General features: G+C 39.6%; 1 protein-coding gene across 7 annotated transcripts in view; it reads left to right on the top strand.

Moving 5' to 3' along the window:
- The window catches only part of MYOM1 (myomesin 1), a 72,177-nt gene that overhangs the window by 28,446 nt on the left and 18,163 nt on the right, over positions 1-25,568 (top strand). For 3 of the 7 annotated variants that reach the window (XM_063166943.1, XM_063166970.1, XM_063166950.1), the window contains exons 12-26: positions 1,910-2,109; positions 3,710-3,766; positions 4,169-4,293; positions 5,958-6,141; positions 7,162-7,336; positions 9,602-9,723; positions 10,642-10,968; positions 12,502-12,698; positions 13,450-13,576; positions 14,299-14,483; positions 15,211-15,325; positions 19,875-20,031; positions 20,938-21,044; positions 21,170-21,214; positions 24,768-24,904. In XM_063166943.1, the coding sequence (XP_063023013.1) occupies positions 1,910-2,109; positions 3,710-3,766; positions 4,169-4,293; positions 5,958-6,141; positions 7,162-7,336; positions 9,602-9,723; positions 10,642-10,968; positions 12,502-12,698; positions 13,450-13,576; positions 14,299-14,483; positions 15,211-15,325; positions 19,875-20,031; positions 20,938-21,044; positions 21,170-21,214; positions 24,768-24,904 (2,260 nt within the window). The remainder of the gene's footprint in view (positions 1-1,909; positions 2,110-3,709; positions 3,767-4,168; positions 4,294-5,957; positions 6,142-7,161; positions 7,337-9,601; positions 9,724-10,641; positions 10,969-12,501; positions 12,699-13,449; positions 13,577-14,298; positions 14,484-15,210; positions 15,326-19,874; positions 20,032-20,937; positions 21,045-21,169; positions 21,215-24,767; positions 24,905-25,568) is intronic. The other 4 variants (XM_063166989.1, XM_063166997.1, XM_063166960.1 and 1 more) reach the window with 3 other exon arrangements.

Raw genomic sequence — 25,568 nt, forward strand, 5'->3', positions numbered from 1 at the left:
ATCACATCTTGCTTCATTTAATTGCATCGAAAGGATTTTGCCAGATCTGCACAGCTCAGCCTTCACTTCTTCCTCTGAGGCTTGAGAGGCTTCAGGATTTTGTAGTGTTGGGTAGTTCTTCTGCATCAGGCAGCTGTGGATCCTGCAGTACCAGGGCTCTCTTGCCTTCTTTCCTAATAGTTACTATGCACCAGAAAGCAAAATATTATCTCAAAGGGACTTGGATTTCTTTTCCAAATGCTGTTGTTATTCCAGCACTTAGATTCACAAGCTTCATGGAAATGATTTTTAAAAATATGAAGCCCCCATGTGTTACACACGGAGGTGGCAGGATCCTAAGAAGCCTGTGATTTTAGAAATTAGGTCAGTATTTTGAGACTTGCAGTGATTTTCAGCGCTGGTAATATTTGTTTGAATTTCAGTAACAAAGTCCCTCGTATGAGGTTCTTCTGGGCTTATTCAAATGCATGTAAAAAACACTCAAACATTTATATATATATATATATATATATATATATATATATATATATATATATAAAGTATATCTCAGTAAAAAGAGGGAATTGCTCTGTGAAATACATTTAACATTCACATATAACTTTACTGTTTTGATAACTTTTGAGTGCCTGTCACTGCTGTAAAAATGTTGTGCTAGATCTAAGCTATGGCTCTTAAACATTCTTTGAAAAATCCTAAACAAAAGCCAGGACTAGATTCTGAACAATAATATCTCATTTTAAAACTAGGCTATTGAGGGATGTTAGCACTGAGAGTGAGTGCAAGAGAAAGGGCATTTTGCTTTTTCTGTTGTGCTCACCTTGTTTATTCTGCATTTGCTCCCAAATTCAAAGCTGTGTTACTGCTCTCCAGTGTCGGATCCCACTAAAGGTATTTAAGGACCCAGATATTCAGCCAGGGCAGCCCCTAACTGCCTTGTGGATGAGCCAGCAGGACTGGTCTGTAGGATGGTAGAAGCTAATGGTCTGCTAATGGTAGAAGCAAAGCTTGGGCATCCCTCACCCCAAGCAGACATAAGAACCGCAAAACTACCCTGAGTGGGATGGTAACAATTCTCAGGAGAGATTCTTGTAGGTACCAAGAAATCTGGGTAGTAGCTGTACCCTTCTCTTTGGCAGATCTCTTACCAGATAGTCTCTTCCAAGCTGAAAGGTCATGTTTCTGTTGACCATGTTGCTGGATACAGGGAAGCCATCACCACAGGCTTCTCCTGCCTCTCTCAGTGAAGTGGCTACTCTTATATCTTCCTTCTGCCATAAACCATCTTCCTGATATGTGTGAGACTTCACAGGTGTGGGACCAGCAGCACCACACTGGGTCCTGTCACTGTAGGGACTGCAGCCAGCACACTCCCTTGGCAGCCCCAGTGGTCTGGTCTCTGCAGCAGGGCCTGACTGAGTGCCCCGCTTTAACCCCATTCACAGCTATCTCAGTGCTGGGCTGGTCCCAGAACTCACAGAGGGGGTCTCTGCACCCCATGAAGCCCAGCATCTTGTGGGATGTACAGTGCAGCACTGTGCAGGGAGGATGAAGCAGTGGCCTTCTGGCAGCTGCAAGGGATGCAATTTCCTGTCCCTGCAAGTGAGCCAAAGCTGACACTCCCTAAGCATACTTTGGAGGGTTTAAACAGAGAAGTGAGTCTGCTCTTATCCCTTTTTCAGTTCAGGAAAGAAGGGGTGCAGCTGTGAGGGATTTAGTGCATGCCCAGCTGGTGCTTCAGCCTGATGCCCTGGTGCAGCTGCTTTGATGTCACCAGTAAATAATTCTGCTGAGGAGCTGGTACGGACCAGGCAATGAGCACAAACAGATGGTGAAGCTGCAAAGGCGTGGAGGAGCCCTGAGTTCATGTCCTTCCCTTCCCAGCACTGCTCTTGTTGTCTGTGTTTTTCAGGTGTGAGGTTGGCACCTCCCACTGGACCCAGTGCAATGAGAATCCCGTGAAGTTTGCTCGTTTTCCTGTCACTGGTCTGATCGAAGGCCGTTCCTATATTTTCCGAGTCCGAGCTGTGAACAAGGCTGGAGTCAGCCTGCCATCCCGGGTGTCAGAGCCTGTGGCTGCTCTGGATCCTGCTGACAGAGCCAGGCTTAGAAGTAAGATGTGCTTTTTACAGGTTGCATGAGAGGTTTAAGAAGTCTCAACTCATTAAAAAAAAATAAAAATTAAGAGTATCAACTCATAAGCCTTCAAAGTCCCACCAGATGGAGCAATGCAAAGCCAAAATATCCTTTGGAGCCAGCTTTGCCAAGAAGAAATCATCTCAGTGCTTTTTGCACTAAGCGTTCTATCTGCTGAAATGACTTTGGCTGACGGCAGTGCTATGCTCCAAACTTGCAGGAAGGGGGGGAAAATGCACAGGAGAGTTTAATTGCCTAGAGAGACTTGCTTTTGTTCAGCCAACAAAACAGCTGAACAGATCCTGTGAATAGTCTCTCTCTGAGCCCCAGACAAGGGTGGCCAGTGCTGTTCTTGTGTGACAATCCAAGTCTTGCAATAACATCAGAATGGCACCAGGACAGCCCAACAGATCCTAGGCTCTCTGCTTGAAGGTTAGCATTTACAAGTCAAGGATATTTCTCCTGTGGCCTCACAATGTCTCAGACATTTTCCTTCCAAACACAGCCCGCTATGCATATGACACAATCATATGCCTAAAATAAATTTCTACTTCTATTCAAAATCTATTTCTACATGTTTCTGAAGTATTACAATTTAAAATGGTCCAATGTGAAGGTAGCATTGTACACAAAGCTAGAGTGCTCCCATAGCTTGTATGAACTACTCTGTGTAGTGCTGCAGCCAGATGATCTAGGTTTCCATTCAAGATAAAACAAAAGGCCAGAGGAAAGAGACTTGGCACTGCCAGGAAACACTGCACTCAGGCAGACATGTGAAACCCTGCCTGGGGAGGGCAGAGGGCTCTGCTTCTCAATGGGCAGCATGGAAGCTGTCACAGCAGATAAGTCTGGGTTTGGTGGCCTGTTTCTTCTGTATCTCCTCCTCTCATCCCTCATAGTTTTCCTACCCACCTGCTTCTTCCCTTCTTTCATCTCCAAATCTGATCAGCCAATGTGAGGTGAACAATGTGGAGGCGGAGAACAGTGTTTGCAAAAATTATCTCTGAAAGTGCACTGACCTGGTTGAGAGCTGCATAACTGCAATAGTGTGATAACATATTGGCTGCTCAGAGAGACACCCAAATTTATCAAGTGGACATGCTGAGTCAGGCTGAGCTGTTACTGTTTGTGACTGTGACCCATGATTTACAAGCTGGTAATATGAGAGAAAGTGGTTAAAAAAGAGACAAGATGCAGCTTGCAGGAATTTGGCTGTTCCTTTAATAAGTGAACTGTTAAACCAAAGGAATAGAGGATGGAAAATAAAGCTGAAACTAATTCTCTGAAAATTATGAGCTGAGTGAACCAAATACCTCTGCTTGTCACCTAGGAGACTTCAGTGACATTTCAGAAAGGAATAGATGTTTCAGTGGATTTTCTAGCTATGCTAAATGCTGAGCTGCTCTCAATATTCAAGCTGGTAAGCTAGCTTGGGTAACTAGCTTGGTACATGAGCAACAGCCACGGCATTAACCAAAAATGGAGCTCATGGGGATCTTGCAATTGTTAGTTCTGAACCAAGAAAGAGTCAGTTTTCTCATTGTTCTCATTGTGTTATCTCTGACATTTGTTTTAGGCCACCCTTCTGCTCCTTGGACGGGACAGATTATTGTGACTGAGGAAGAACCTGCAGGTAAACACAGCCCTTTTGCCTACAAATGTCTAATGTGAAGCTGGTTCAGTAATTAGGAAAGCTCTGAGTGAGTTCAGTGCACTTTGGCACACACCCAAAGTTTGTTGTTCTGAGAGTCACTTGACCTTGAATAACTCAACAACTTTGTTTTTGAGGTGAAGCTTCATTCTTCAGGACCTAGCAAAATCATGCCTAGAATTAAAAGAAGGAAATTTAAACCAAATATTTAAAAGACTTTTAAAGACTTTAAATTTATTTAATATTTAAAAGATTTTTACATTAAAAAAAAAATTAAGTGCTAAGGTATATTGATAGTCTGATTTTTAGTTATGATGCTAATTCTGAGACAAAACCAGAAGAACTAAATCCAAGCTCCCTTTCCTATTCTTCCCTGTCCTTCAGAGGGTGTTGTTCCTGGTCCTCCCACAGACCTCCAAGTTATTGAGGCCACCAAGAACTATGTTGTGCTTAGCTGGAAACCTCCCGGACAGCGGGGCCATGAGGGTATCATGTACTTTGTGGAAAAGGTAAAATTGGGCAAAATAGGATCATGCTGTGATGATGTTTACATTTGTTTACATTTGTTTACAATAGTTTACATTTGTTTTGTCATCTCTTCTGGACCTTTGGTTAACTCTCATTTCAGAGATTTGCAAATTAGGGCAAGGATAAGAAGTTCATCAAGATAACTGTCAACTGTAGATTAAGATAGACTAGGAATAAAAGAAAGATGGGAAATAGGAAAGTAGATTAAGAATGTGTCACACACAGTAATATTCTTGAATTGTGTCATTGACCTACCTGGAGTAGAGAGAACAAAACTCCTTCTATAATGTGAAAACACAGAGCAAAATCACATGAATTTACATATATATATATATATATATATATATATATATATGTATATATATATATATATATATGTGCATGTTTATTTTATGTATATGTATACCATAAATCTATATTATATACACATATGATAGTATATATTTATATATATATATATATATATATAAAAATAAAATTTGTATAAATGAAGCTTGTCTGGCAGGACAGATTGTTAACATTTTGGATGGAAGCATTTTGCAAGAGTTTCTTGTCGTCAGCACTTTCTATTCCAGCTGCCTTTTCATGTTTATCTTCTCCATTAGCGTTACATTTGCTTCACCAACTCAGCAAAGATCACAAAATTTCTGTTCTGATCTACTTGACCAGAATCAGTTTTAATTTCAGTTTTAATTTTTAATTAATTTTTCAGAATCAGTTTTAATTTCACCTGCTTTCCTGAGGTGTTTTTGCATGGCTGCTAGCCTAGAAAATTCTTCACACCATCACCCTTCCTTCTAGCATCTCTTGGCTCATAAACTTTTTTATCAATGTTTTTTCCTATCAGTCTAGAGGTGTCATCAAGGGAGACATAAATATCTTCCCATTATGTGTTTTCCATCTCTCATACAAAATCTGGTCTAAATAAATGAGTTTCACTTAGCAACAGCCTTGGAGAGGGTGAATATATGAATTTTGTAAGAAAGATTTTTAATAATCAATTGCATGCTGAGTACTCAGCACTAATGTCACATAGTCAGATGAGAATTTGAATCCCTCAGAAACCAGAACCATTTACTTGAAATTATACTTAATGTAAATCAAAGCAAAAAATTAATCACTAATATTAGTGGTATAAGTGGTCATGATCTAGCCATGGAAGTAAAAATAATTCACAAATTAATTGCAAATGTAAATTTTTTTTTCTGGAAAATGAGGGTCAAATCATTATTAATTCTGAAAGACACCCCAAAACCACCAAGAGTGCCACAAGAGCATCTAGAAGCAAAGAGGTAATGTTAGGGTTTTGCTCTTAGCATAATGCTGAATATCTGCAAAACTCATTTTGAAAGTGGTCCAGACTGGGTGCAGTTAATAACATCACTTCCTTGCAGTGGAGAGGGTTTAGCTCTGGTATATTAAAACCAGTAAACTTTTATGTATGTTTTCTGGAGAAAGTGAACATCTGGCAGATTAATAAACTTTGAAATATGCTCATTCTGTGGAAAGCCCCAAAGAAGAGATGTGTCTCCCTGTTCTCCACAGCAGACATGAATTTGGTGGTCCAGGGAAAAAGCCTTGTTGTGTGAGATGCTCAGCCTTCAGATGCTTCTGTTCTAAACGTGGTTTCTGGGTTTGACTGCAGTGTGTTGCTGGCACAGAGGACTGGCAGAGGGTGAACACTGAGATCCCTGTGAAGTCCCCTCGCTTTGCAGTTTTTGATTTGTCTGAAGGCAAATCCTACTGCTTCCGAGTTCGCTGCTGCAATTCAGCTGGGATTGGTGAACCTTCAGAAGCAACTGAAGCCACTGTAGTGGATGACAAACTTGGTAAGCTGTGGTTGAGTGTATTAAATTACCTCCATGATAACTTTCCAGTTTGTGATATAATTGTTTTGTCTGCAGGCAGGTAGCTGCCCAGAAAATAATTCAAGTGTATGAAAAGCAGTCAGTGATTTATTCCCTTTAGCTAAAATAATTTTTGTTTGGGTTGTTCAACCTTTAATGTGGTCAAATAACAGATGCAAGGCAAGGAAATTAAGCTGCAAATAATGATGCCAAGAACTGCAAAGACTGCAAATAGCAAAAGAAAATGAAAACTCAAGGAAGTACAAAAATGTTTTGTTTTACTTAGAGTCTTTTTTGAAAATAAGCCCAGACATCAGCAGAGTCTAACCTTCCTTGTTTGCCAAATTAAACAAAAGTGAAAAATGTAATACTTACATTGAAAGCAGAGATTATTTTCACTGGAAGAGAAGCCATGATGTTCAATACAGAAAGTCATCAGTAGCTACACCTACTTCACCAATTTGTTTCCAAACAGCAATGCAGATTTCAATCCAATTCCTAAATGATCTCTATTCACTTCATATTGACTTCTCAGAGCATTTGGATGCCCATGGAATACATTTTTTAAGGAGAGCAAGACATCTCTTCTTAAAAAACACTATAGATACCCTTTGCTACTTAACAGGAGCCTTGGTTTCTGGCTTATCCCGTGGGCTGCACAAGATCTTCAATGTGCACCTAGCGCATTTTCTCTTTTAGAAAGCTCCAAATCACATCTCTGGTGCAGATATTCATTACAGGGGGATAAACTAAACATGATTTTAAGGAAATACACTGAATCCTAGGCAATACAGAAGTGAGGAACCCCACCACCAAAGACTTGAGCCTTCTGATCCTGTCTTGTCCTGTCCTGACAGATTACTGAATTTAAATCAGAGCAGTTTTTTTAAGATTAAATCTGTACTAGTCATGCTAGTATAATCAAGAATAGAATTTCATGCTTATTTTATTTATAAGTTTTAAGTGGCAGGCCACTAATTTATTTCTGCTTCTCTCCCACAGATATTCCCAAAGCTCCTGGCCGAATTATGCCAACTAGGAATACAGATACTTCAGTTGTTGTCACTTGGACAGAGCCTCCAGATGCCAAGGAGCTGGTTGGGTACTACATTGAGTCAAGTGTGGAAGGATCTGGTCGTTGGGAGCCATGTAACAACAATCCAGTGAAAGGCACAAGGTAATTTAACCTCAAACCATGGAATTTATGGCCACCAATGTCTGATTTACTGGGTATGTATGTGTGCTTTCCAGCCATTAGTAGTAGTAGAGCTAATCTCTCTGTGGTAGGCAGCAGGCTGGAATCCCTCTTGCATGTGAAGATCCTAAGTTGTAAAAGTACAGTGAGTTTTTTCCAAAGAGAAATTATAATCAACCTTATATTAGAAACAATTAGTCAAGAGAGAAGAAATATGGACATTGCTAATGAAGGAAAGAGAAACAGCTTGCTACTTCTAGCTATTGTACAGCCTAGGAGCTTGATGAAAAGCAGGACATTGAGGAATGACTGAAGTTACAAATGTGGAGAACTAAGCTGCATAATGTTTGGAAGCAAAGTGGTTTATTTTGGAAGACTGCTCTAAACATTTCTGGGCTGTGTATCTGGACTGTCAGGAGGACATGTGGACTAAACATCCCACTAAAAATATTACTTTCTGACTGCTGTTTTACTTGTAATCATCAAGAAATTAATTAACACTCTTAAATATTGGGTACAAACCCACATTTCTTACCAATATGAAGCTTGATCTCCAGTCAAAAAAAAAAATCAGGACTTAAAACTTCCCGAGTTGAGTTAGTTCCTGAGATAAATCAGGTTTGGTTTTGTTTGAATAAGTATGTAATCTTCAGAGTCTGAAACAGTAAGTGCAGAACTTTTTCCTCAAGGGGATTGATGCCAATACAGAAGTAATTCCTGCTTGTTGTGACTGATTCTGCTTATTTGTACTTGCTATCCATGACAACCCTTATTACAGTAAGTCAAACTCAGCTAAATACTCCTGGACCATCTTTGCTGTTTAGAAGGGCATTGTAAATGCTTAGTATATCAGAAGTACCTAAAACCTCACTTGGTTGAACACAGACACAACAATGACCTTTATATTCTTGAGTGCATTTATATTGTATTTATATTTATGTGTGCCATTATTACATCCTTTCATATATATTTCTATGAGTTATATCACAGTTATATTGAAAGTGGGTGTAGTTTCATGCTCTCTGCTTGTTTTAAAATATATGTGACCTTTCACCGCTGTAGAAATAAATATATTGTTCTGAGTTACTATATATTGTGATACAAGTACACTGCATAGGTTTCTATCACTGTATTTTTAATCAGTGTGATATAATATATGATGCAGTCAGGCACAGGCTGTCTGTTAACTCTTGGTTTTTCTGGTTAGGTCAATCTTAAAGCATTCTCTGTAGTTCATAGCCTTCCTTATGCAGTGTATTTTGATCTTTTGAAATTCTGCACACATCCTGGTGAAAGCAAATGATTTGGAAAAGTCTGATAGAATGGGTAGGGAAAATTCCACTTTGAAAATTTTGATTCAGGTTTTTTTTCCTTACTCCAAAGTAAAACTTTGATTTTGTTTTCCACATTGTAGTTGCTTCATATGCCATTTCATGAGATCAGCATTGGTAGTGCAATTATTACTCCATTATAAAGTAGAACAAAATCAAAGTAACATGGAATAAAATACACTTAAAATACCTGTGAAAAATAAATGGGGTTTTAAACAAAAAAAAAAAAAAATTTCCATACCACAATCTATTCCTAAATAAATTATTCCTGTCCTCAGAAATTTTGTGGTTTCAGAGTGGATGCCAGAGAAAATTTATGAGTGTTTTGTTTATGTGAGAGTTAGATGCTCAAGTAAATGTCTTCAAATAAAAGAATTTCTCTGACTTGGATTATTGTGATGTATTGAAGCAAGAAAGTGAAGAACAAAAATAATTTATCTCCTATACAATGCCCTGCAATTTTTTTGAACTCTGCAATTTTTCATTTATGATTCAAGGGATTTATGGGAACCTGTGCTACATGTGTCTTTGACTTGTATCATGAAAATATTCCACAAGAAGCAAATATAGACCTTACCTGTGCAGCTTTTGACATTTTTTCTACTAGGAAGTATAGATTTAATACACAGGTAGAAGTAAGATAGACCCTGTGGTAACACAGAAACTTGTGTAGTCTCAAAGAAGGAAAGAGTGTTGAAATAGCGTATCTTAAAAGAGATGAGTTTAGACTTTGTTTTGTGAATGAGGTGCTCAGATTCTGCATTCTCTGACCTTCATATTAGTGACTGAGGCCATGGTTTGTCCTTGGTTTTAGAAACCAGAATAAATACCATGGAAGAAATGTTTTATTTTCCCCCTTAAAACTTTTCTTTTCTCTATAATACTTCTTAAATATTCCTTGACTGATTTGTTTCAGATTCGTTTGCCACGGGCTCAGCACTGGTGAGAAGTACATTTTCAGAGTCAGAGCTGTTAATGCAGCAGGACTCAGTGAATTTTCACAGGAATCAGAGCCTATAGAAGTGAAAGCAGCCATTGGTAAGCTATTTTCCATTGCGCCTTTCAATGGTAATTAATTAAGTAAATATGTTTTTAGCAATTATTAGTGAATAATTAATTGCTTTGTTTCACAAGGTTGTCCACAAATAATAATTTACCCATAGATCCTGTAGTCTCACAGACATGGTTTCACACTCACTGCCCTCTTGTAGACTGTTCACCTTCACCATCCAGTTTTCTTCAGGTGTTTCTTTTGAACCACTGTATGAGAGCACTGCCAAGTTCACTTAATAGGTATCCTGGAAAATGGAATGTCATTCTGATTCTGTAATCTGGTATATCACCTCTAATCCACACCATCCTATATAGTGTCAGTTCCTAAGAAATTTGTTTCCATGACTAAACCTAATAGTGCAATGTGTTGTCTGTAAACCTTCTATACCCTGTGTGTTCTCCCTTTGCTGATGGATTGTTTCTGGTTGCCACTGCCTGAACTAATCCATAAAGATTAATGAGATCACTGGACTAGAATGAATTGCATGTCTGCAGCACCCTCACTCTCATTTGTATTGAAGCTGCATACCTCTCAACCTTAGAGCAGAGACATGTGGCCTAGGGCAATTTTGTGAGATCATCCTCATAGGAACAGAAATGTGACCTGGAAGACCTAAGACTAAAATAACTGAAGCAAAGTAATACTATTAACTTCACTTTTTTTTTTCTGCTCTGAATACTAGACATTATTTAAAAATGCATTATTTGTGAACAGGGTGAGAGGCATTCTGTGCATTTCAAATTTTCTCGAATTCAAGCTTAACATTTTGTGCATAAACACAATGAATTGTCATACTTCAGCTGTATTGTTCATTGCATGCATTTCTTAACTCTGTTGCCTAAATGAAGAAAAAAGAATGTGTTCTAAATCCAAATGTCTTTGCTGTTTTCTGGCAATTATAGGGGGACGATTGCTTCATGGTGTGTGTCCTGAACTGAGTGGTAAAGCTGCTGGACTAACAGACCGCACTACCAGCTGGGAAGGCATGCATGAGGCCTCCCAGCCTATCTTTGACACAGATGCTTTGCTAAAATGCAATGCTAAATTTAATAGAGAGACACTGCCCAGTAGCTGTGGCAAACTGGGGAGTACAGGAGACAGTAACACGAGAGGAGTGGTTAAGGACGCTGTCACATCGGCACCACAAAAAGTTGCTGCTAAGCAGGCAAGTAAGTCTCGACCCGGGGATCTTTTGACAGTGGAAAAAGTTACAAAGAAGAAAGATACAGGTGAGAATTAATGAAATAAATAGATTTTGCTGCTTTGGTTGGTCCACTTCAGACTGACGTAACTTCTGTTCAACTGTGCCATAAGTGGACGTGCTCTACAGTGATGCATCTTCTATCAGACCTATTAATTATGTCCTCAACTCTCCATCAAGATCATTATGCATGTAATAGTTTTGGAGATCACTTTGCAAACTTAGTGGTTAATGAAAGTGAAACAAATCAATATGGTTAGTAATTTAATGGCTTGTTTGACTGCATATTAATGTATCCAAGGTGATATATTATTTGTAAATCATTTCAGTAATTTGTTAGGAATCTGGTTACCTGGTTCTCTGGGTTATGTATGTAGGAAGGAAACAAAATCTGTTTATGATGGTAAGCATGAAAATCTGTGTTCTGTTAGGAAATATGAAGATTCTTTGTGGATTTTAGCCTAAGCTACATCTTACCTGCTGACACACTGTGCTAATGAATGTTGTGTTCTATCTCTGACTAACAGTGAAACATAAGGAGGAATGTATAGACATGTGCACAAAATCATGTTTTAAATTTCAGTGCCTAAACACCCATTTTGCCCAAGATATGTGAGGCTTAAATATCGTTTGACTCCTGATACCTGGCTAGGGAACAAAACTCCTCCCTAGGCCTCTGAAGTGAGACACCTGGGCCTAGCTGACACCAATGCAAAACATTACACACAAAAGGAAACATATATGATGTGGGTTTTCCATCCAAAGTATGACTTCAGGGGCACAAGAAAGGCTTTTCACTGATATGCTACATAATGGATGTGGGCAAGCATTTTCCTTCTTGATACAGGAGAAATATAAGAAAGTGGTTTGGAATGAAGTGAATTATTTCTGTACTGTTTAAGAAAAATCTAAGAAGAAGGACTATGCCACATATTTTTTAATGTAAGTTCCAGTAACAGACCTGTTCCTTTTCTGGTCATACTGCAGTGCCTATGATCACTCTGCCTTCCATTAAGGTAAGACCACATGATGGGTGCAATGATAAAATTTGCACAGTATATAAATTTAAAATAAAAAAAGAAACACATAAAGGCAATTCTTGAGAGGAAAGAATGTGAGACTATTTTTTTTTAAAGGAAACTACAATAAATATTGTGTTGTGAAAAGGGGTTTGCTTTCTGCAAAACAAAACAAATCATTGCATCTCCAATTTTTTTTTGCTTTTCCTGCAATGCTAGTTTTAGTTCCTCATTTTTCATAGAGTAAAGTGAATCCTGATCACTTGCATCAGAGCTGCAATTGCAACACATTCTTTTGCTATGTATGAGCCTTCTTTTCAAAAACAGGGGATCCTGGAGACTAATTCCTATGCAGTTTGGACTTTGCATTTGGTTTGTGGAAGCTTTCATCCTGCATTTCTTATTCCAGCTCCAGAAAGTTCCCTTGAGCACATAAATATTGTCCCAATTAGGAAACACAGGGTAGGAGCCGCCTGAACACGGTAAGTGAAAGCAAGCCTGAGATTCTGCCTCCTACTCACGTGTTATTGACACCACAACAGCTGCTCCATCCCCTCCCTACGACATCGTGGTGCTCGAGAGCGTCCGTGACTCGATGGTGCTGGGATGGAAACAACCCGAAGCCATTGGTGGAACTGAAATCACCGGCTACTACGTGAACTATAGGGAAGTGGTGGATGGAGTTCCTGGGAAATGGAAGGAGGCCAACATTAAGGCTGTTGCTGACAGGGCATACAGGGTAAGAGGCTAACTCCAGTTGTTGCTGGGGGAGCAGGCAGTGCTTTCAAATCAAATGTCAAAGATGGGTTGGGATGAACTATGATTCAGTGGACAGATAACTGTTCAGAGGGTTTGAATTCCAGGATGGTAAATTTATTTAGTCTTATTAAACTTCTCTACAAAATTGTTTGTACACTTATTTGTTAGTCTGGAACCATTTGTCATCTGTAAATTCACTGACATAGTCTGATATTTTGTAAGTAGGCCCTCACAATAAATGGAATTCCTGCTGTTTTGGTGGACATATCCCAGTGCTTGCTAGTGCTAAAACCAGCTCTGTGCCAGCTGGTTTTTGTGATCAGTTCTTGACCCAATTTAGAGACAACCTCGTTGAGCTGCTTTAGAAATGAAAAGCAATGCCAGGACTGAGTTTCACCCCACTGTGAGGACAACTCTTGCCTTAAGTGAACTTGCTCCATACCACGAGACAGACTAAGATGATTGTTGAACAATGCCTTGTTTCCTCCCTGCCTACCAAAGTATCTATCAATAGGAAAAGGGGGTTGCAATTTGAGTATGCTAGGATCACTCATGTGTGCTCCATCACTGATGAGAGGAAAAGCCAAGATAATTATCATGTTAAGATGTCAATAATGCTTCCATCTTCAGGCACACTTCAAAGCATGCTCATGTTTTCAACAATTATTATTGTGACTTTCTTTTGAAGTCCTAATCCAAAGTTAATAAGTACCATCTCATTGATCCTGCAGATAGAAAACCTGAAGGAAAACATGGTGTACCAGTTCCAGGTGGCTGCTGCTAACCTGGCGGGGGTTGGGGCACCCTCCAAACCAAGCAAGTCCTTCAAGTGTGAAGAGTGGACCATTGCTGTGCCTGGTAGGATCCCGAGTGGGACACAGCCCAGGGTGCTCTGGGACTGATTATCTAATGCAGGCATTTTGCAGGGGAGTCTGTGGGACACTGAAGTTCATGGCCAGGCTTGAATTGCCAGCAGTTTGATTTCGTACCATTACAGTGATAATCCCTATTTAATTAGTAGCATTTTACAAGCAGCTTCTTTAGTTTTCTTTATCTTTCCTTCTTTGTTCCTCTACTGTGTCTGGCACTTTGCTTTCTAGTTTAAGTACTAGACATAAATACCTGTCTAAGGTACAAGGCAAAGAAGAATGGGACCTTGTAACCCTTGTCTAAATGTAAATCACTACAAGGCCAGATCCCTGACCTTTTAGCATTCATTGAAATTAATGAAAACAACCTCCGCTGACTTCAGTGGACTTTAGACCAGTCCTTGAAGCAGCACATTAGCTTAATCATTAACTTATTTCCCAGAGTTTGGGGATTATTTGTCCATTTTGTAAGCTCATGAATATTTGATCAAGATACCAATCTCAACCAATTAGATTGTGTTTTGGGTTAGTCTTTTTAATTGGCATGGGCTGTATTTTGTACATTGAGTCTAGGTATGATACAGAGGGGAGCTAAATGTTAAATAAGTTCTGTGTGCTGTTCTGGGTTCTGTCTGGTTTCGGTTCTAGAGTCTTATGCACTGGTCCCTTTGGGATTTATTTTGACACCACACCCCAACTTTTACATTTCAGGGCCACCCCATGATGTCAAATGCACAGAAGTTAGGAAAGACTCTCTGGTTTTACTGTGGAAGGAACCAGTTTATTCTGGTCGTACTCCCGTAGTTGGTTATTATGTTGATATGAAGGAAACTGAAGCAAAGGAGGAACGCTGGAGAAGTGTCAATGAGAAGCCCCTTCAAAAGAAATACTTGAAGGTAAATTGCTGAAGATTCAAATACTGGCATAGCAGCATAACCTTGGGGAAGTCAGTTTTGACTGCATCATCCTGCGCTGATCATGGCTCCACTTACTCAGTAGGACATATGATACATAATTTTGTGGAATGACTTTGAAATAAGTGATCAGCAGTATCACAGTTCTAGAGATAAGCCTGAAGTAGGTTTGCTATTTTTATACTTTTCAGAATATTTGAAAGACAAGTAATTTTAAAGTGTGATCCTTTCATATATGTTTTATAGGAGTATCCCCAGGTGACATAATTTCGGTATAATTCCTCAAGTCACTGCAATTAACTCTGTACTATTAAATTCCTTCTTGTTTCTAAATAGGTGTGGCTGGCACTTATTACCCTGATAATTTCATTTTTCAAAGCCAGCATTTATGTGCAGTAAAAGACTATGATGTTTCAGAGGTGAAGGTACATGAGTTAAAAACATCCTGTTCCAAAAACAGTCCTCCTTTTGCTGAGAAATCAATGACAGCAATGACGCTGCCTGAACATGAACTATGCACACAAGGAAGGAGCAAGTCACACAGATTAGTCATGTCACTCTGGAGCTGAATATAAAAAAAAAAGAAAACTGGAAAAGAAACAAAACAAGAAAGGAAATAGAATTGTCAAATACCCAGACTGATCTTAATAAGTGTGAAATTAAAATCAGTGTTTTGCAACACACCACTGTATGTATTTGGTTCCTCCAGATTGGTGGCCTGACACAAGGTGTGAGCTACGTGTTTCGCGTGCGGGCAGCAAACCAGGCTGGCGTTGGGAAGCCATCAGATGTCACAGATGCTGTCATAGCAGAAACACGACCAGGTTCGTTAGAAAGACTTCCTCTTTGTCATCATATTTACACAGGTTCCTGTTGTTGCAATGTGTTTACCTGCAGGCTACATGCCAAGAATCTGATCCTTCTCAGGTCAAGCTTTTTTATGAAGTAAGATATGAGTTGAGGGCCATATCTTGAGTTCATTGTCTGGTATGTTTTAAGGTCAGAACAGATTTTCTTATCGTAACTACAGGTTCAGGAATATAAAGATGCAGTAAAGTTGTAAGATTTGCATGTCTCTACAGGTAGGTGCATAAGTAGAGGACCAAATAAGATCAGCTCAACAAAACAATATTACAGATGTAAATTTTGCCTTTTCTGTATTAAATCAGTTTTTTATGCTTCATCAATCCCCTTTTCTTATGTAATGTGGAAAGGATAAAAGAAAACACATGTTTTCTCTTGGTCTTTAAAATAAAGGCTTGAAAAGCACAGTGAAGTAATTTTGAGGATCACTTTCAGTGGATCACTTTCAGTAGTGCAGTTCCTTGTTGGAGGCATCCTTGAAGGCAAGCTCCAGTATGTCTATCAGATCAGCAAGAAACACAGGAGCCAGTGCAAAGGCAGCATCTCCATACCTGGAACTTCAGGAAACCTTATTTAGCTGTACAAGTAACAGAGGTGACTGGTCAGAGACAACACTTTTTTTGTCACCAAGCCCCCAACAGAAAATCCAAGCGTGGACTTGTGGCTTCCTCATCTACAGACTATTGTAGAAGTGCAGGGTCCTACAAGGTGCAAAAATGAAATCTCAGACATTTTAAACAAATACCTTAAAAATCTCAGACATTTTAAACAAATACCTTAAAAATCTCAGACGTTTTAAACAAAACCTTACTATAAGGCTAGTATGAAGGTACAGGGGTACAACTCCACCTGGATCCATCATACACCCTCTTCTCCTCTGACAATTCTCTTCCTATACCTGCAGACTTCATTTCCCTGGGATCTTTTCCCAGCTTCTGACCCCTAGGTTAATTTTTACATCCTCTTGCTCAGCTCTCATATGTGCCCAATCCTTATGACCAGGGCAGCAAAAATTCTAACAAGTATTGAGTTAGACCTCAGTGAGGCTGTAAGTCAAAAAAAGCCTGAAAAAGGAGGTCTGAAGCTGGGGGTGTAAAAGAACTGGAAAGCTCAGACTAGGGAGGCTGGGGTGACTGTCACTGCTATTGAGCTGGGATAGGGAAAAGAGACTGGAAGGAGCAGATGGTCAGGTGAAAGCATGTAAGATTGGGGTACAAGGACAAAAATAAGCTAAGTAATTGTATGAATAAGAAGGGTTTGAAACAGGATCTTTGAAAAATATAGGAAACATAATTTCAGATCTATAACATGCTGAAGCACCAGGGCTGTTTCTATCACCTGCAAGGGGAGTAAGGCAAACCTTAAAAATTTATTCCTGAAAACAGCTATATGCAGCAGCCACTTCTAATAAGAGAATTAAGCCACTATTAAGACTAAACTTTTGGCTTTGCTAATCCATTTTCATTGAGGGTTAATATCTGTGCATCATACTTCTGATAAAACATTGTGGTGGTAAAACTCTTCAAGTGTCCTAAATAAAGGATTGACCATGTTACTACAACTGAGAAAAAATACAAACAGACTCTTGTGAAGATGACCAAAAAGGCCAAAAAAATTGTAGTGTTCACTCAAAAGATGTGAACTTGAGCAGAACATTTGGTTTACAGACCTCACCATTAGAGAAGGAGAGTTCATAGGTATGACGTCTGAGGGATCACCAGAAAGTGAGGATTTAGCCCAGTGAACACTCAGGGAAACTGAAAATTACTTACGTGTACAAATCTACTTGACCCATATTTTGAGCTGAGATCTGCTGATACAGAATCCACCAAACTAAGCTTCTTAGAGGTATTAAGAAAAGACAAAAACTTATTTAAAACAATTATTTCATAAAACAGCCTCCTGAGCAGGCTTCCACCTTTTCTCACTCTAACCACAAAAATGTCGAGAAAAATCACACAATTTTTTTAAAATTACCACAAATATTTTGGTGCTGCACTATGAATCATGCCTCTATTACCATCTTGGATGGAGACATATAATATTGTCAGGTTTCTCTAGAAAGTTCCTGCTGGAATGCTACTTTTGGTGAATGTATAAAATTACAAGACAGCTGAGATTTCTAATCAAATAATGCAAGCAAATAATATCCTGAATGAAAATACCTGCTTTCATACAAAAGGTGCCAGCTGTCTTTATCCAAAGAAATGTGTAAATATAATTATTCAATACTTTGCATCCACTTTCTTTTCATTGAAAACCATGTTTAATTTGTACAGTTTTCATCTAAAATTAAATTAGGAATCCCAACCATGTAAACAAATACCAATCCAGACTACTTTTGATCTGTAATTTTGGCTTTTGACAAAAGCTCTTCAGCATATGTGGATCTCACAAGAAACAAGGAAAATCTAAGAGCAGATTGCAACTCTTGTATTGTTGCCCTTAGTCCTTGTTTATCTTGATAAAAAGCAAAATTAGATTATGAGCTTGGATCAGCCACTTGAGAAGGGCCTGAACCTCAGAAAATGAGGAAAGTGTCCCATTCGACTTCTCTGACTGGCTGTATTCAAAACGATGCCATTACCTCTCGTGTCTGGAAGATGTCGGCTTTATGTTCTGTTATTTCTTTCCTTTCAATGCAACAAAATGCTTAGATAAATGGAGATGTGATATGGCATGTAAGTATTTTATTTCTTACTGTGACTCTAAGAGAAGCTCTGGATGAAATGTTGAAACCACCAAGCTCTCTAGAGAAGGGAAATCAGGACTGCTAGTACTATGGCTGCTTCTTTGGCTCCACTTTGCAGGATAGGTGGAGTGAGTTCTTCAAATATAGTCAGTAATTTAGACATGTTTTTTTTTTTTTTTTACCTAAAGAAATATTAGAGGTAAATTCCATCATCACTTCTGAAAATAAATGCTATACATTGTTACTACAATGAAAATGCTTTGAAACAAATGTGAAAGATTCTATTGTTCAAATTACCCTTATGGCTGTAATTCTTTCCATGTCACATAAAGTGCCATCAAAAGATTCATGGGCAAATGACCTAGAAGAAGCTAAACACTAATGAAATTTCAAGTGATGAATTTTGCATATAATAAATTAAATTATAACAAAAAATTGCAAATATACTGTTGCCTAGTAAAATATTTGTAGGTCTCAGACTTCATTTATCACATATTGGTACTTAATGTGCTTCACAGCTGCAAGGGCTGGTTCATAACAGTACCAAAATGGGAATATTAATCTCATCTTTCATTAAATGCACATGGCAAAGTGTGAAGACTAAGAAAGCTGTGAGCACACAGCTTTGATTGCCATGACAGGAGCTGCTTGCAGTGCTGGAAAAGACATATATAGTTTTGGGATGATGAAACACAGAAATCTCCTACTATGCTTGAGGGTCACTGAGAATTATGCTGAAAATAAAGCATTCAATCTCAGTGTCAGGAATAAGGCTCTTGTCTTTGAAGTACAATACTTTGTGGAGAAAGTGTGTCATTAGTATTCTGGGCAGCCCAGAATTGTCTTAGCCCGAGTAACAGGACATGAGTGCCCTATTCAGATGCGAGATCCAGCTCAGAGCTATTCAGAAAAGAAGGCTGGATGTCCTCCAGCCCCTCTCAGTGCACATGCTCTCCCTGACATTCTCAGACAAGTTGTTGAAATGAACATTAATGCCACAGATGACAAGTTCACTGGGTTGCCCAAATCCCAGATGAAATTCCCTCAGCTCCCCTGGGGTGTGAGGGAGCAGAATTGAGATGCCTTCAGGTTGCTGACCCAGGATTCACCCCCAAGGCCTTTCAAAGTACAAACTGGGTCACCCTATCCAGCTCAATGACTGAAGGCTCTGGCAAGACTGGGTGGGTGACTTAAGCAGCTAATTGCAAATATTCACTCCCTTTGTGGGCCCAGGATTAATGGTGCAGACGGCAGCAGGGCTGGGTGCCAAGCACAGCAATTAAACCAACCTCCCTGAGCGAAGCCAGTGTCACCAAAAATGGGCCTCAGTCACAAATGTGTGCTGCTGGGACAACTTGACTGCTTCCTCTTCTTCACCTCTTCAAATGCTCACATTTGCATGTTATTCCCTGTATAGCACTTACCCTATTAGAGAATAGGAAATCCATGCTGCATAATGAAAACTCTAATCACTGCTTACTATGAAATATTGCTATTTAATAGCTCAGACATTTAGTGGATTTAGAGTCTTGATTTCTTTACCCCTTTCAGGCTTTTTCATGGCAAATACTGCAACTCTTGTGTATGCTTAGATTCACACAAGTAAATCAGAGGATTTATGATGTGTTTTAACCTGTGGATTAGAAAAAGAGCTGTTCTTGTAAATCAAAGACCAGGGATATCAATGAGTGCAGCAATTTATGTTCCAGCTGAGAAAATGGCAAGGATCTGCTTAATTCATTCTCTGAATGATATCTACAGAAATTTGTTTGCTGAATTCTCTGAGAAACTGGAATTGCCTTGTTCTGCTCTTTAAGGAACCAAGGAAGTGGTGGTGGATGTAGATGACAATGGAGTGATTTCCTTGAACTTTGAATGTGATCAGATGTCTCCAGACTCTAAGTTCATTTGGTCCAAGAATTATGAACCAATTGAGGATGATTCTCGACTGAACATCGATACCAAAGGCGGAAAGTAAGACCCTCCGGGGTAGCAATAGTCTTGTATTTGAGAGATCTAGACTGTCACAGAAATCCATCCTTTTAATGTATGACCTCAGGAAGAGTTAGAACTGCCTCTGTTACTTGATGGTTACTTCCTGAGAATGCTGTTCTCCAGCAAATCCATACCCAGACCATTTGGAAACTGTAGCTTGCATTGAATGAGTCAGACCTACTCTGTAGGCACTTTGGTGATGTTTAGGCACAGGGAAATAAAATCTGAACCCTGTCACCTTATAACCTGTCAGTCAAGGCAGATATTATTATTATTATTATTATTATTATTATTATTATTTCTACTACTATTGCTATTCCTATTATTTAAAATCCCCAAATAATAAAATTATCTGGCTTCTTAAAAATGCTTTTGCCCTGTAACACAGCTGCAATCTTTGGAACTGCTGCAGTAAGCAAGGCTTTCTTATGTCAGCATCACCATGGCCTGATTTGGTAACTTATATAACATCTCCAAGCCTACTCTGTTTCTTCCGGCTTTTCCCAGAGGAAGACAAGGAGGATGCACAGGTTCAGCCCACGAAGGGCCTGTGTGCTCTCCTAGAAGCCATATTGAAAGAAACAGTGGCCCACCACAGTCATGGTGCTGCCATATGGAATCTGAGTCGACCTGTATCTACAGTATCCTTCCAGGGTCATCAAAGCCTTGACAACATGCCTTTTTTCTTTTGGTGCTATCACTCTTTGTACCACACATGGTAGGGCTTACTCTGATTTATAGCTGACAGAGCCAAAGATTTGTCTGTTCAGTTAAAGCAAAAGCTAACACAAGGCTATTCATATCTGGTAATATAGACAGAAAGGAGGACTTTGGTTCAGATGGATTTCACCTTTTCATCATAATGGTTTTTTTTTTCCCTTACAGGTCAAAACTTTCCTTTAAGAATCTTGGAGAAGATGATTTGGGAATTTACTCTTGCATTGTCACAGACACTGATGGAGTTTCATCAAGCTACACAATTGATGAGGAAGGTAGACACAATGCCTACTAAGCATGCCTAGTTTGCTTTCACATCTGTTATTCCCTGCTGCTGTGTCTCTCAGATCCAAAAGACATGCACACACCTCATATTACTCCTTTTTTATGTCTTTTGCAGAAATGAAACGCCTGCTTGCTCTGAGCCATGAACGGCAGTTCCCAAGTAAGTGAATCAGTCATGTCTGTAGGGGAGAGCTTTGCATGCAGTGGGGTATCACAAGCCTGATCTAGTTCAGGATGTCCCTGCTCATAGCAGGGGGCTTGGACAAGCTGACCTTTGGAGGTGCCTTCCAACCCAAACCATTCTGTGAGTCTATGGTTACAAACCTCCTGCCACCATCAGGTAGGAGGCCACTATAGTAATTTCAAGTGAAAGTGGATTTGGATTGAAAAATTTAAGATTCTTTTTTTTCTCTCCCTCTTTCAGTACATTTGTATATTATTGATGTTCTTCCCAAACTATTGCAGGCTATTGGTCTATAAAATAAGTCTGTATAACAGCTGGAAAATAACTCTCCTACTGGCTTTGCTTCTTCTGCAGAACAGGCTTTAGTACTTATTCAGCATGCTTGACCTGATTTGAAAACCAGAATTTGAAAGATTCTCTAATTTTACTCCAACCAAAGTTAACATAAGTTAAATTTAAGGTTAACAAATTTGGCAAGTGTAGTAAATTCATCTGTAACAATCTATATATACAGAATTTTCCTGCTGAAATTCATTCTCTCCTTCTTTCCTGGAACATTTGACAAAATTTGAACATGCTTTCTACACTTGGGATGATATTTTTGTCATTTCCACAGACATTTATGATACCCTGGTAATAGCATGATTTGGTTATTTATATTGAAATATTACTTGAATAAAGGGGGGAGAAATAATACTGGATTACATAATGAATCTTAAAGCACACAACAAGATGAGACCTAAACCTGGTCTCATCTCCCACTGTATTCTCTTCTTATTCATTCCAGGCACTAAAACTCTTGCCTGCATTTTAAAATCTTCAACTTAGTGCATGCAGTGCTGGCACTTCTTCCAACTCAGCCCACATTGCACCTCTCAGCCCAGCCAATCCTTGGCTACAGAAATGGCCTTTTTGCCTACATCATCTCTCTCATTTCCTTCTTCATCTTTTTCTCATTGGCTCTGCTCTTCTCAACATACTGTATCACCTTTTGATAGCTTAATGACAGCCCAACCAAACCCTTGTTTACTCCTGCTCCTCCCAATTATCTTCTCCTAATTATATTTTCACACTAAAAGTCGGTCATCACAAAACCTTGTCTCATGACCTTAATTGCCCTGACCCTTCCCTTCTTGAGGACACTTCCATGCGTTGTGTTCACTACCAGTGTCACAAAATATTGCCTCAGGACACAGATCAGATCATGTTTTTTGCACTGTGTCAGGTAACAGCACAGATATAGCTGTGCATGAGCTCCCAGAAGGCACAGGCAGAAAAGGGAGATCACTGCAGAAAGTATCCTTAAGGAGGAAACTTGTCTCATATGCTTTGGCCACTCTGGGCCCTTGTGCACACTTTAAGGAAAATATATATTACAACCAGGGTTTGAGATTCAGCTGCTTGTGTTCTGAGCAGCAATTAATGGAACTTCTGCTTAGATACACATGCAGCCAGTAACTCCATGGGAAAATGGATTGCTTGAATAAGAGCCTTACTGAGCACAGCCACGTATGGGTACGACAGTGTGTTGGTACAAGGCAAAAAGAAACTCTTCCAACTCCTCCATTTAGCAATTGCCCAAGGGCTGCCTGTCAAGTGCTGCCAGTAATTTGTAATGCTATACAAATAGGATGTAAAACCACTGGAAAATGCCTAAAATAGCCATCAGTGCTTATGGAAATATTTTAAATAAGACTTCTGCTCATGGCAGACTTTAAGGCAAATTTGTCCAGTTCCTTTAGGCTGAGAAGTGATCAGACTTTTCTCCAAAAAAGAATCCTTTTGCATCCTTTCAGCCATTTATTTAACAGCTGCCGAGATACTTTTCTCTCTTCCATGTTAGACTAAGATATTCTTAGTTAATAACAGGCAAGCCAAGTGGGGGTTTAAAATTTCTGTAGAGCTGACAGTGAGACAAAAGCAGTGCAGCCTGAAGTCTATTCACACTCCCACTTGCTTCCTTCAGCATTTCAGTTGCTTTGTTTTAAGAAATTATGCAAGCCCTCAGATTCCTTCTGTTTCTTACACACACAGTGATGTGCTGGGTGAGGAAGGCTCACATGGACCGTTTGCAGAGCAGGGACACACTTCCATGGAGTTGTCTTTGCCCCACTCCCTCATGGCAATGCTGCCCTTCCAGACCGTTCCCTCTCTGGTTAAGCATGTGCCTTTTCCATAATTCTCTGTTGGCTGGGGATTGTTGCCTCACCTCCCAGGAGCTTTGTTTTTATCAGAGGCAGACCCTGTGCCACTCAGGCACTGAGAGCACACACGTGGGTGTGGGTGTAGGAGGGAGAAGGAGTGAGTGTGACAAAGGAAGAGCTGAGGGGTCCTCACCCCCCAAGTCTGTTTGGCAGTGGGGTGGGGCGGCAGCTGTGCTCCAGAAGGCACCCCAGTCATTTAGAACGGAGCAAATAGCAGGATGAGAGAAACCAGGCCTGCTTTGGTCCCAGTCCTGTCCTGCTGCAGCTGAGCCTCTGCATACACTGAGCCAGAAACCAGCCTGCCCTGGGAGGAGTGCCTTCACACACATGATGACTGTATCATCATGTGTTCTGCAACGTGTTTGTGCACTGTCCTCAGCTGCTACACCCCAGCAACACAGACTTTACACTACTGAGAAAGTGGAGCCTGGGGGAGAGTTCACACGCAGCAGCACACATAATGCTGAGAGTGTGATTTCTACTGAGAATCTGCACATCCACCAAGACAGATAACATGACAGAAGTCAGTGAGATGAGCAAAATGCTCCAATGTCAGAGTCTAACTCCTCATGCTTAATGTTGCTGATTATGGTGTCTTAAAGAAAAGTTAAAGTGAAAGCAAGCTGAGGACTGTTACTAACAGGAACTAACTAACTAAAAGAGAGTTACCTATGGTATAGTACATGATTTTTACATTTTTTTTCCCTGATGACACACTTCGTTTATATGTGGAGGCTTCAGTTACTCATAAAAAAACAAAATGTACTGGGGAGACTGAGGATGTGTTGGGATATTTGGTGAATTCTGGAGATGGAGGTTCCACTCAGGAAAGGATCAGAGTGTTTTCAAAAATCTCCCAACCTACAGCTCAGCAGCTGACTTTCTGATCTGGCTTTGTGCTTGGAGATTTGTTTGTGTTTTGTTTTGTTTTTTTTCCCTCTGAGTCAGTTCACTGTCTTACAGTAATATTATTAGACAACTCATTAAATATGGCTCTGCAGCATACAGACTCACATAATGCTGCACAGATACTTGCAGCTTGCATTTGAAATAGCCTTGTTTTAGAATGGAGCATAAATCAAATCTTGAACACTTTTTGTTTGGTCAGACCTTGTGATTGAAGGATCAAAAGCCTAAATCTCATCTGTCATTCTAGGTACATGTGGGTGGAGAGGCATTCTGTCTATGTGAAGAGCTGTTATGAGCTAGTTACCTTGCATACAGTATTTGAGCATGGGAGGACTAAGTGGCTTTCTGGTTGTTGCAGACAATAGTTGTTGGGGCACAGGCAAAATAGGCATCATTCCTTTCTTTCTTCTTTGTAGCTGTCCCACTTATCTCTGAGTTGGCAGTGGAAATCTTGGAAAAAGGAGAAGTGAGATTCTGGCTGCAAGCTGAAAAACTGTCTGGCAATGCAAAGGCCAATTTTGTGTTTAATGATAAGGAGATTTTCAATGGAGAGGTAAGGCTTTTCACTGCTTACATGTGTTTGCATTTTCATGAGTATCAATGAGGATTAGTGTCTCTAGTATACTTCCAACTAGTGTTCCACTCTGATGAATTTTCATGAGAAATAGCATATGTCATGGAAAGCGGGATTAGAAAGATTTTATCCATAGTTCTGCGGTCCAGATGCATTTTGTAAAGGGAAGTTATATGCCTTCCTGCCACTTTTGTGAATACCACTTGTTCTGTTAACTATGATTTCAAGGAATCACTGCAATTGCACAGACTCCTCCTGCCTCCTTCATCTATAGCCCTAGAATGCTCTTATTCTCACCTGTCTTTGTGGTTTGAAGGAATTTATTACATCACAGGAAAATTCCCAAGTGTTTGTTTCTGGCTGCAGAACTTGTTACACCCAAAGATGGGACGTGGCATGATTTTGTTGCAACACTGATATCAGATAGAGGCAGAGATGGAGCATTCCAGACACAGCCTTGTACAGTATAATCACCCTCAAAGAAAGCATTATTCTGAAGAGATGCAAATCTAAACCTTTCTAATGAAAAATATTATAGTACTCACTGTGCAACAGGCATGACATGTGCTTGTACAGCATCAGTAAATAAACAGATTTATTTATTTGGTTGTACATTTGGAGCTGGAGCTAGAGACAGTGAGTC

This window comes from Melospiza melodia, chromosome 1 (genome assembly GCF_035770615.1).
Source record: "Melospiza melodia melodia isolate bMelMel2 chromosome 1, bMelMel2.pri, whole genome shotgun sequence".
NCBI classification, from domain to species: domain Eukaryota; kingdom Metazoa; phylum Chordata; class Aves; order Passeriformes; family Passerellidae; genus Melospiza; species Melospiza melodia.